The sequence below is a fragment of the Vulpes lagopus genome, chromosome 17 (genome assembly GCF_018345385.1).
Source record: "Vulpes lagopus strain Blue_001 chromosome 17, ASM1834538v1, whole genome shotgun sequence".
Classification (NCBI taxonomy): Eukaryota; Metazoa; Chordata; class Mammalia; order Carnivora; family Canidae; genus Vulpes; species Vulpes lagopus.
In genome coordinates, this window is record NC_054840.1 from 21335232 (window position 1) to 21347826 (window position 12595).

General features: G+C 40.6%; 2 protein-coding genes across 23 annotated transcripts in view; both read right to left on the reverse strand.

The window, feature by feature from the left end:
- The window catches only part of LOC121477519 (LIM domain containing preferred translocation partner in lipoma), a 667092-nt gene that overhangs the window by 360304 nt on the left and 294193 nt on the right, over positions 1-12595 (reverse strand). The gene's annotated exons all lie outside the window — the stretch shown is intronic.
- Positions 4269-4728, reverse strand: LOC121477521 (60S ribosomal protein L31-like). Its single transcript, XM_041731919.1, has one exon. The coding sequence runs from the start codon at positions 4681-4683 to the stop codon at positions 4306-4308; it is 378 nt and encodes a 125-aa protein (XP_041587853.1). The 5' UTR covers positions 4684-4728; the 3' UTR covers positions 4269-4305.

Genomic DNA, 12595 nt, shown 5'->3' on the forward strand with positions numbered 1-12595 from the left:
TAGGGATCATCAGGGAATGTCGCTCTCCTTCTAAAGGTTATCGTTCCCTGATGATAACTACCCTCGGGATTGAGAAAATCCCCAAAGCTGTCATCTGAACTACTGAAGAGGGATGCCTGGTGGCTCAGCGGTTGAGCATCTGCCTTTGGTTCAGGCCATGATCCTGGGGTCCTGGGATTGAGTCCTACATCAGGCTCTCTCTGCAGGTAGTCTGCTTCTCTCTCTTCCTGTGTCTCTGCCTCTCTCTGTGCGTCTCTCATGAATAAATAAATAAAATCTAAAAATAAACAAACTACTGAAGAGAAGTAATCCATCTATTTGAACTAGGGGAGTGGCAGCAAGCCCCTCAGGGAATTTGTACCAAAGAAAGAGCAGAGAGAGGGAGACAGTGAGAAACACTCAGGCAGAAGGAATAGCTATGTCTATGTAGTTCAGGGTTCAACTTTCTCCAGAGGACATTTGGAAGCCGCACCAGCCACTGATCAAGAAGGCCTGTCACTATCCCCTCCCCCTCCTTCTCTGCTGGACTCTCCACAACACATCTTGCTGACCTAGGTTTTGCTGACTCCAGTCTCCTACTCTGCATGAGCCTTTGACATGCATAGTTGAGGTTGAGGAATCTGTGCCTAGTGGGTTTGAGGTTTCATCAAGAGAAAAAGAAGGAACTTCTGTGATTTCACTGAGTAACTATTTTCACTACAAAAAATTCCCATATTTATTTTTCCCCTTTTTGAAATGGCACTGAGGAAATGCATGCCAGACTGCCATGAACAGGGGCTGTACTTTCCAAACAGTAGCAAGGACTAAAAATAGAAAAGCTTGATTTGCTCAAGATGTATATAACTTCCTCTCCCACTTCCTTTCCCCACCACCCTGAGCCAGTACACAGAAGTGGTACATGTCAAACAGTTTTGTTTGTTTACAACAGCATCAAAAGCATCAAAAGAGTGATAGGCCTATGTATAGTGCATATTCCATAGATGTTTCCAGAAAATGCCAATTGCCAAGACAAAGAAATGAATGAATGAATCATTCAATCCACACGTATCAACCAGATATTTCTCAATGAGATAAACACCATGGGTGATACAGGAATATGAACTGTGACCCAGCTTTCAGGCCATTTCTAAAAGGGGAATGAACAAGAGTATAATAGAATGTGTTTAGGACTTTGAGTCTAGAACACTGCATCTGGGGTTGGGGCCAGATCTCATACTAACTGTGTCACTTGGGTGGTTCACTTAAAAAAAAAATCTAGTACTCCCCTCATTTCCTCAACACAAGAAAGATGGGCTGGATTAGGACCCTTTCAAATCTGAGTCTCTAGGATTTGTGATGTTAAATAATTTCTACAGGTCTCTTCCATGTTATATTTTGATTCTGGCTTGGTAAAACACAGTTTGGAGGTAACATTAATGTATATGGCATTACATCAGTCCACAAAGAGACATATATTAAATGTCAGAAAAATGAAATACCATTGACTGATTCATTGTAGCCATGATTATGAACTAGATACTACTAGATACTCTAGACTCCTTATCTTAATTAATCCTCAAAATAGCTTTGTAAAAGTGTGTTATTATTCCCATTTTGCATGCGAAGATGGATAATGCAACTGGTAAGCAACAGAGCAGAGCTTCCTGGCACTAAACCCTGGGGTCATGTCACAGGACCACATTATTCAGTCAACAGAGTCAGAGGAAACAGAAGGAAGGGACTGGGGTGAGCTGGTGGTTATCAGAAGTTACGAGGAAGAAACTCAGATTTGAATGTGGCTGTTCAAAATGGGAAAGATTTCTGATCAGTTGAGAGATGATGGTATTTCAGGCAGCAAGAAAGATACAAAGAACGTTAACTCAGCATGGGAAGCTGACAATGAGGACATCAGTCTCACAAGAGCAAAGACTTGGAAAGAGCACAGTGAGGAGATGAGGTGTGCTGTAAAGGGTGAGGAAGAACATGGAATATTCTTCAAATCAACTAAGAAAAGAAATTTAATGTGGTAGATAATAACAAACCAAAGGAAGAAAATAACATTTTTTGAAGACTAATTGGCTAGGGATATGCAACTGGAATGAAAAATGACAATAACCTAAAAAGTAAAAATTAAGAAAAAAAAAAAAGAATCAAAGCAATGAGCCTAGTGTGTTTTGGAGAGGGAAGATGTTAGGACAATGAAAAGGAAAATGAAGACATGAGAGTAAAACTGAGAGTCCTTTTTGAACCAAAATATGAGATGTTGGTAACAAGTATATTAAAAAAATGAAGACATACTAGCAATGACTGAAGTTTAGAATTTGGAAGAATAGAAAATATGATGGTACTTCTAAAGAGTGGAAGCCTTGGGGTAAGGCAACGAGTAGCTCTGGGACATACCAAATGTGAAGAGACGGAAGGTTTTCCTGTGGAAAAACTCACTGATTAATGGTATAATAGCTGTCTAAGGAAAAAAGTCATAACTGGTACAAGTCATTAAATAGACAGAGATCAAAGGTGACTCTATTAGAGTTATGACTTCTACTGAGAGAAGACAGAAGGTCAAAATAGAGAACCTTGAGTGGGCATCAAAACTTAGGGGGAGGTGAAAAAAGAAGAGGGATCTGGTACAGAGAAGAGAAAAGGAATCGTTGCAGATACAGCAGGGGAACTCAGGGACTTCTGTTTAGTGAAAACTGGGGGAGGAAGTGAGGAGGTTCACATCAAGTGTTACCTGCCTGAAAAAGGTGGAAGATGTCAGAAAAAAGAGTGATCATTGGGGGATCAGAGGAGGTGGCAAATGTGTACGAAGGGCCACTTCAGTAGAGTTGAAATAACTTTAGTTGATGCTAAGACTGTGGCTTATGTGCCAGTTTACAGAGAGAAACATGGCAGGCAAGGAGGGAAGGCTACGAGAGACTCTCATTTAATGAATCTGTAACTATGAAAATACCTCTCTGTAGTTGCCATGGCCCAAAACTGGTTTTTATCCCCACTGGGTCAGGAACAAATTGCTAAAGTGACACTGTACAATTTTCAACAAGTGAAAAGGAAATGAAAATAATCCTCCAGGCACATTTCGACTTACAAAATGGCTTGATGTAAAATGATAAGAAAAGTGATGAACTCTCCTGAATGTGCATCGTGAAATACTCTTCTGGCAGCCATGTTTTGTATTTACTTGTTTGACAGTCTCTTCCTGAAAGACCTAAGCCTGAGTCAGCCAGGTACCCTAGGAAGCTCTGGGTCTCCCAAAATCAGAACCCTGACTCTTCAGTGCACCTGTAGCCAGTGACAGCTGCTTAGAAAATGGTTGGCCATGTTCCTCTAAATACTCGCCATAACATCAACTCCAACACTGAAAGGTCATGCAGTAATTCATTGCTCTAAATGTGACGGTGATATAATTTCTAACAGAAAGAACTGGCTCAAGGATATTGAAACAATATTAGCCCCACCCCACAAAAGGACTTTTAAGATAAATACCTACTTTTTTAGACAGTGCTATTAAATGGGTTATTTCTATGTGATCATTTGAAAAATAAAACAAAACAAACACAGATGATAGGAAGCATCATACTAGTTTATGGCAAAAGAAACTGAGATTTGGTTCTGAGGGATGGTCTGCTCCAAATTACATACCATCTTGATATATCATACACAATTCAAACCAGAAGGTGGTTGTAGGGCAGACACAGACTGTTTAAAGCACTGGAAGAAATAATACAAATTATGGGGAAAGAAAGGAATCTGAGCACCTTCTATGCCTCTCTCTCTCCCTCTCTCTCTCTCTCTCTCTCCTCTTTTATTTTATGGAGAGGAGGGTCTCATTAACCAAATCCTTAACTTATAAAAATCAACACCTAGATCACATTTCTTACCGTGTGAATCTTCCTGTCTTGTGTAATTTCTATTTCCCCGTTTAAAAAATGGCCATAGAAACAACTGATCCACCAGCAACCAATTTTACTTGTTTTCCACCATAATAAAAATTGTTATCCTTACTGAAGTTTATTGGTAAAACAATATAACAGCCAACAAAAAATTATGGAAAGAATTCCATTTTAAAGGTTTATAAATATCTTTCTCACATGTTAAAGATTTATTTATTTAAGAGGGGGGTGGAGGGAGAGGGAGAGAGATTCTCCAGCAGACTCCCCACTGAGTCCAAGGCAGAGCTGGATCTCACCACCCTGAGATCACTACCTGAGCTGAAATCAACTGTCTGGCGCTTAACTGACTGAGCCCCCCCACATGCTCTTCTTTCCCTTTTTTTTTTTTTTTTTTTTTTTTTGCAGTTTTATACCTTTATTTGACAATCAGCGATTAGTTCTCATCCACATTAACAGTCTGTAGATTTTTGAAAGTGGTGACAGGTACGTAGGTAACCAGCGTGTAGAGCTTGTTTGGTGAATCTTCATCCTCGTTACGTTTCCTGGACAACCGCACACGGATACGGTATGGAACATTCCTTATTCCTTTGGCCCAGACAGCTTTGTTGAGCCTGGTGTCAATGCGCACATCTGGAGTTCCCATCTCCTTCATGGCAAATTTCCGGATCTCTTTGAGTGCCCGAGGGGCACGCTTCTTGAAACCCACTCCATGGACACGTTTGTGAATGTTGATGGTGTATTCTCTGGTCACTACCTCGTTGATGGCAGAACGGCCCTTCTTCTTCTCGCCACCCTTCTTTGCGGGAGCCATTCTGCCGGGCCCTAGTTGGAAAGGCTCTTTCCCATATTTTAATACCAAAGTACATTCATACAATCCATTAAGATACAGACAATGGGGGGGGGGGGGTCTGAAGACATTATTTCCATAGAGATTTCTACAACAGAACTCCTAAGACGAAGAGCTTCCGTGAGTATGTAGAGAGAAAATTGACAATTGGGATTTTGTGCCTTTCATCAGAAAAGATATAAAGAAAAAGTAACAATAAAGCAGTGATGGCTAGAGAGAGAGAGAAATGGACTGATAGGACTCAGGGTCTGATCCCTGCCTGGGACACTTAATACCATGGAAACCTGGAATATTACTTAGCTTCTCTGAGCCTGAACTCCTTCACTTGCACAAAATGGAGATTATCTCTACTCTTCCCTTTTTGTAAGTTATTTAAAGGCTCAAGTGAGATCAAGTGGTATGAAAATCTTTTATTTCAAAACAAAACAAAACAAAAAACACTCTAAGTCAAGTTTGGAATTTATGGAATTTGCAGACCTGGGACAGATCACACTCACAAAACTTAACGACACAATAACGATAAGAATAGCATGACCCCTCAAAACTGGTATAAGTATTGCATGCAATAATATATTGTAAATTATCTAGCAGGGGTGCATAAGTACTTCACTTCTCAATGGATCAAGTAAAATCAGTTATGCACAGAAAATCTTCCCAAAACATTGAGAGTTTCAAAAATAAAATCTGAGTTAATGCCCTAGGTTTTTGGTCTTGGCATCTTCCACTCCCTCTTTTACCCCTTCTTTCAGATCAAGTTGTTTTGTGCCCATGCTGAGTGGATTATGTAAATTACAAAGGAACTAAAGGATTTGTGAGCCCAACAGAGCCTCCTACCAAATCCACGGATAAGAAGAACATGGTATGATCTGTGAGGGGATTGTCAGAGAATATGCCAAAGGCTAGGATGGAAGATGTGCTTATTTCCACTAAAGAACTGCACAGAAAGCTATCTCAGTGGCCCCTGGCCACCAGCCATGAACACATATTGTTGATGACTTTGGCTGCTTTTTGAGAATTCAAAATGATCTGTCTTCTCTCATTTGTAAGGGAATTGGTAGTAAGCCAAAAGGCTTAAAAGTCCCCAAAATACATTTTGTTTTTGTTTTTGTCCATTTAAAAATAAATCACTGCTACCATGACACTTGTGAGATCTAAAAGAGTTGCCTCAACAACTTGGACCTTAATTTTTTATTAATCGGTTGAGATATATTTGTTTCTTTTTTTATATGTGAAAATCAGATAATATATTTTGTCAGTTATAAATCACTGTGAAGTTATAAAGAGGTGATATTTTATTACCAAAGCAGTAAATTTTAGAACTATAAGAGATCTAAAAAGTTTATTTAATCTAAACATTCATTTTATAGAAGGAGTTTGTGGAAGTATTTCTTTAGCAAAAGACCCCAAATCCCCAAATAGAGAGGAGCAAGGAGTGGGGATACCGGTGAACCTTGGGGAAGCAAACCAAAGACAGTAACAACTGTTCTAGAACTCAGCACAGAGGCCAGCTGGCCCAGAATTGCCCAATAGTGATGACATCAACAGTAAACATTTACTAAGCACTGGGATATGTCAGGCACTTACAATATTCTCTATGCACATCATCTCTTTGAAACCTCACAGCAATCCAAAGAAGTGGGTTCAATAACTATACCCAGTTTACAGATGAGCAAACTGAAGTGTCGAAAGGTTAAGAGGGTGAGCCGTACGCATACAGCTAGTGAGTGAGGGGCCAGGTGTCTGGACCCTGTGCTTACAGTCTTCGCCATCATACTGTATTAGCCCTAAAGCTTGACTTGGTTTAGATGATGCAACAAGAGGGCTCTTCTGTGGTGAAGCCCTCGAGGGCAGGAGAGTGAGCTTGAGATAAAAAACAAAAGGTAGCAACACCTGACTTTAATAGCTGACTCTGAGCTGTCACAACAAGAAGGGTGAGGGGGTGGGGGAGCCTCTTGGGAAAGGATGTTTGGAGTATAGAATGTCATAACAGCAGTAAAATCACTTAGTGAGTTCATCCTTTCTAATAAAAAGTTCTTTGCCACATTCCCTGATGCTCCTGGTAACACAGTCATTGAGAAACTTGGATGAGGAAATGGGAAGGGAACCTATAAGCCAGGAGAACTCAACCAGAACCCACCCCATAGCCTGCTGTTGCCTTACTTGGCATATATATGGCAAGCACAAATGGGGCTTTGCTACCCGCCTGTGGATCCTCATAGCTAATAAGCAGCCTTAAGGGCTGTAGTAGAGCTTGCTGGTCTGCTCTTGGTCTGTGTATCTCAGGGAAACCCTTTCACTGGCCTGTCTCCCCCAATTACATACAGAAGGTGAAGACCAGATGCAAATACCCACTCTGTGGTCACCATGCTGTTTAAAGGGCTATATATTCCTGATGGAGATAAAAGATAAAGTTTGGAGTACAAGAGCTCTACCAGAACAGTAGATCCACAGCCACTCCCACCACATTCCTCCCCTAAATTCAGGTGGAGGTAGCATTTGTGAGTCAGGAGCAGACTATAACAACAACAACAACAACAACAACAACAACGTAAAAATAAAGAAAAGAAGCAAGGAATAAAGTTTCTTCCATATGACAGAAGTCCTGAAAAAGAATACAAATAGGAAGAATGGAGAAGGAATCCAAAATCATAAAACAGGGGCTCTGTAAGAAAGAAAATGGCAAAAGAAAAGTTAACATGCTTTTTCCCAAATAACACAAGAAAATCCCTCTTGGCTAAATAAAAACTTGACTCATCTGATCAAACAGACACACTGAATGCTGATTGGAAGGAAACACTGGGGTGAGGAGAGGGACCCTTATCAAGGCACAGGGCAGTGAAACCAGGAGTCCCACAAATAAGGCCAGCAGATCCAACAAAAAAAGTTCAAAAACTGGAAAAAGAATCAGACTGGAATCAGATTTCTCACTTGCAACAGTGAATGATATTAAAGTGATAGTACAGAAACCTGCATTGAATGCTGACAAGGGAAACTTGACTCTTGAATTCTACCTGTAGCCAACTTTCACTTAAATATAAAGGCAAAAATAAGTAATTTTCAGATATATAAAAACTTAGGACCTAAGTCATCCATGCAAGCTTCCTCCCTGCCAAAAAAAAAGAAAAAAAAATCACTTGATAAAGTACTAACGGCAGAGGAAAAAAAAGAACATAAAACAATCAGGATGATAAATTCAAGAGAAACAGCAAACAAGACACACTGCAATAAACAAGTAAAAGTTGGAGGTTATCAATACTGTGGTGATAAAATTTAATGTGAGAAATTATTCTTTAAAAAGAGGTTAAGTTATAAAGTTTAAAATATTACAGCACATTCTCCAAATTGTCTTACTAACCTAACTCTTTGGGTGCCTCAGGAAGGAGACCTCACATGGTAGAGGTACAAGTGCAGATATCATAATTTTTCCTTGATAGAGAAACATGATTGAAAATGGTTGATCTACACTGTTTGACTGGTTTACATTAGGAGACACAGCATATTAAAAAAAAATACTAAGCATACTACAGCTTTGAAGAAATCACTAAGATTCTCGCTGGGCGAGGCAAAATGGGATGGACACTTCCACTGACTCAGAACAGACCAACTACTGGGATCCCTGGGTGGCGCAGCGGTTTGGCGCCTGCCTTTGGCCCAGGGCGCGATCCTGGAGACCCAGGATCGAATCCCACGTCGGGCTCCCGGTGCATGGAGCCTGCTTCTCCCTCTGCCTGTGTCTCTGCCTCTCTCTCTCTCTCTCTGTGACTATCATACATAAATAAATAAAAATTAAAAAAAAAAAAAAGAAGCTCAAAAGCTAGAGCAAACCTGACCTCCTTGGTTATCCTAACATCCAACAGCATTACTGGCCACAACCAATTTCCACACAGGACTCTTCTTATCCAGCAATTCCACAATCCTTCCCTATAGAAAGCACGCAAACGCCCTAGGTTACTTGAAGATGGTAGCAGCAGTGGTGATCGGGTTAATATGTATGAATGAGCATGTCTGGGTACATACACTCCATTATGGATCCCCAGGAAAATATTTACCTCTTTAAAAAGGTCCTTAAGAAATAAGCCACCTGGGTGGCTCAGTGGTTGAGCATATGCCTTTGGCTCAGGTCATGATCCTGGGTCCTGGATGGAGCCCCCACAGGGAGCCTCCTTCTCCCTCTGCCTGTGTCTCTGCCTCTCTCTCTGTGTCTCTCATAAATAAATAAAATCAAAAGAAGAAAGAAAGAAAAGAAAGAAAGAAAGAAAGAAAGAAAAGAAAGAAAGAAAGAAAGAAAGAAAGAAAGAAAGAAAGAAAAGAAAGAAAAGAAAGAGAAGGAAGAGAGAAAAAGAAGAAAGAAAGAAAGAAAGAAAGAAAGGGAAGGAAGAGAGAAAAAGAAGAAAGAAAGAAAGAAAGAAAGAAAGAAAGAAAGAAAGAAAGAAAGAAAGAAAGAAAAAAGAAAAAAAGAAAGAAAGAAAGAAAGAAAACTATGACATTCCATGAAAAAGGTTCAAATTGCTAAATGAAATATTGGAATACCCCCTACAGGCTCTAGACCTACTACTTTCAAAGAAGCATTTATGAGTGTAGATACCAAAAATATCTCTCTTGGCTCATCCAAATACCCAATGAGATGATGATTCAGAAAGAAAAGCAAATAGGAAACCTTTGAAATTCACTTGTAAAAAGTCACACTGACCAAAACCAAAGACCCACCAGCTCTGCTAACGACACACTGACCTACCAGTGCAGACCAGAACAGGAGGGGACAGTCATGAAGCTACTGCTGTCACCAGGGTCGCAAACCACCCTGAACACCAACTAGGGTTTGCTAACCCAAGGCCCAGGAACAAGGTAAAGGGCCAGAAAGAAGCAGTCCTTTAATCTGTTCTCCTGGATCCAGATATTCCTGTATTCTCACTGGGCATAAAAGACAAGCACTTCCAAGTGGATTCGAGCTTCTGACTATTTTGGTTTTGTTCTGACAGGACCGCATGTTACCTCTACTCTTAGCCTTTCCAGCCTGGATCTCCTCTTCTACTCAGAATCCTCCTTCTGAGCACCCTATTAGCAGGCAGTTGGAAGGACTGACTTCTAGAATAGGGTAGGCCAAAGCCATATAAAGCAAGTCCTGCTGCCTATATCTGTGGGTGCATGAAAGAACTTAGCCATGGCTGTGGATCTGAGTCTTCTGCACCTACAAGTAAAAAATCTGTCATTCCACCCCCATGACCCTGATAGTACTAGAGCAAGAGTCCCAAGACACAGAATCCAGTGCCAACTCTGTTAACACTACAGTAGACTTTAAAATTATTATTGATGTAAGTGGATAGCTGACAATAATACGCCATCCACCATACGCATAAATGAGCTCTGAAAATGTTTTTGTACAAGAAATGAACTGGCCGACAGACTGTTAAAGACCATAAATGATTTCAGAGGTATCCTTTCTTCCTTCTTTTTTCAATTAACTCTGGGAACTTCCCCAAACTCAGTGCACAGCTCACGGGACTCTGTTCTTACTTGGTCCTCAGAAAAGTCACCTCTTTCAGCAGCTCTTAATGTTCAACGTCTTGAGGCAGACTTCACTTAACCCTTCCCTGGCCTAACTATTCCTTTGCACATAAACCATGATCTATGGGGGGAGGAAGAAAATCACTGGGAAGAAATCATAAAGAGACAAATTTCAGTTCCGTAAGATAAAGATTTTAACATAGGGAGTAACAGGCAACAGCCATCACGGTCTGTTTATGAAGGTGATGGGACCTGAGTGATGGCAGTCACATCTTGCCAGAATAAAGGGGGAGATGAAAACTCAAAGAACACAAATCCCTGGAGACTGGGTCAGAGAGAGAGAGAGAGAGAGAGAGAGAGAGAGAGAGAGGAGACATTAACAGGAGGTCACGAAGAAAAGTCAAACATAGATGTCACAAAAAGTGGACATTAAATATCAGGCACCTGACCTCGAAGCCATCAGAAATCAGGAGACAAGTCCGGGAGGAGCTCAAGGAAGTGTACCAGGCAACTCAGAGCTGTCTGCATGGGGTTTCCCACCAACGCAACAGGTTATGCCTGCTGGTGTGTTAAAAGCACCACATGGCATCCAACAACAGATCTGGGGATGTCACCCTTATATTTAAAATATTAACAAACACTTGCAGTAAACTGTTGATGATTTCAGAATAAAGGGTGAAGTCTACAGTTTGGAATACAGGCCTATCACACTACTTTATGCTTTCCTTCAGTACTTTTATTTGTGTTACTTTATTGCTGAAAGATCTATTCCCTACCATGGGAAAATTAAGTCCCACCCAGCCATCAAAGTTCAGTTGGATTGAAACTGTTCCTAAGAATCCTCCTAGATCTCCAGCCAGTTAATTTGTATCCCCCACCCTCTACCACACCTGAGGACCTAGACTGTACTTCTGATCAGAGCATGGTGACTAAGAAGTAATTTACGACGGGACACCTTAGTCTAAGAGCTGCGTATGTGTAAATCTCCCAAATGGGTTTCAGAGGTACCGCATGTGATCCATCATCTTCTTATCTTTCAACATCATCTCACCTACAATAGCCACCCATAAATATTTTGTTAAAAAAAAAAAGAGGTCCAAACAAAAGAAACGGACTTGAACTATGATCTCTAATTCCCTTGTAAACCTGAAATTCTATGAGGCATTCTCCCCTGTGAAACTACTCTAAGCAATGCTACAGACCTGCCCATTAGTGGGCTGAAATTAGAAGAAATTACCAACTGTGGCATCAGATGAGAATAATACTATACAGTCCCAAGGTCGAAACTCAGGGCACCAACCCATGATGCCATGTTCTAAGGCCACAATCCCTAGTTTTAGGGATGCCTGAGTGACTCAGCAGTTGAGCATCTGCATTTGGCCCAGGGCATGGTCCTGCAGTCCCAGGATCGAGTCCCACATAGGGCTCCCTGCATGGAGACTGTTTCTCCCTCTGCCTGTGTCTCTGCCTCTCTCTCTCTTTGTCTCTCATGAATAAATAAATAAAATAGCTCTAAAAAAAATCCCTAGTTTTATGTGCCTGACTTACAGAAGGTATTCAATTCATAATGAATAAATGGAGACTAAATGAATGAATGAAGTAGCCACTAAATGGGTCACTCCAATCCTCACAGGTATTGAGACCAAATTGATCCTGACAGAAAAGGAAAGATAAAGCCCTCATTTGTTTTCCAAGATTCATTCTTTTTCTAAAACAAAACAAAACAAAAACAATAATTCTCAAAACAGGAATTTTTGACACTAAATATTTGCCTTTGGGGGAAAAAAAGTGCACAGCAGGTGTCAAAAATTCAGAAGACCAAAAAAATTCAGGGCACCAAGCAAAAGTCCAGCAGCACCTGATCCTTCCAAATAAAAGCATGTAATCCCCCCATCTGAACCTTATAGCCTTACAGGACTAAAGCAAAATCTTGTGCAATGTCATCCGTTACAACAGGAGGACAAATCCAGAAGTTAGATTTCTCAAGATCACATATAGATTAGAGGATCCATACCTTCTAGAGTCTCAATTTCCCCCATATGCAAACACAGGAAATTAATTCATTTAGCAAGTCCTTGAAATGGCTTAACTAATGGCTGGTGTCAGGGTTGGACTGCATGATCTCTAAGGTCCCTTTGGCCCTGAAAACCTTAATAGTTCTTATAGTCAGACTTTTGACTCAGACCTGAAAATTTGGCTGGAAACATAAACAGGCTTCTACATAAAAACACACACTTACCAGCTAGAATTTGGACTTGGGAACATGAGGTTTCACCACAGGTGACAGGAATAAGTGCAAAATCTTCTCTGGTAATTATATTAGTTTCGGCTCTATTATAGTTCCTATTCCAAGGTGCTTTAAATTTGACCA

Bases quoted from the DNA above. Each gene is read 5' to 3' on its own strand.
- LOC121477521 (XM_041731919.1), bottom strand. From the start codon at position 4,683: ATGGCTCCCGCAAAGAAGGGTGGCGAGAAGAAGAAGGGCCGTTCTGCC.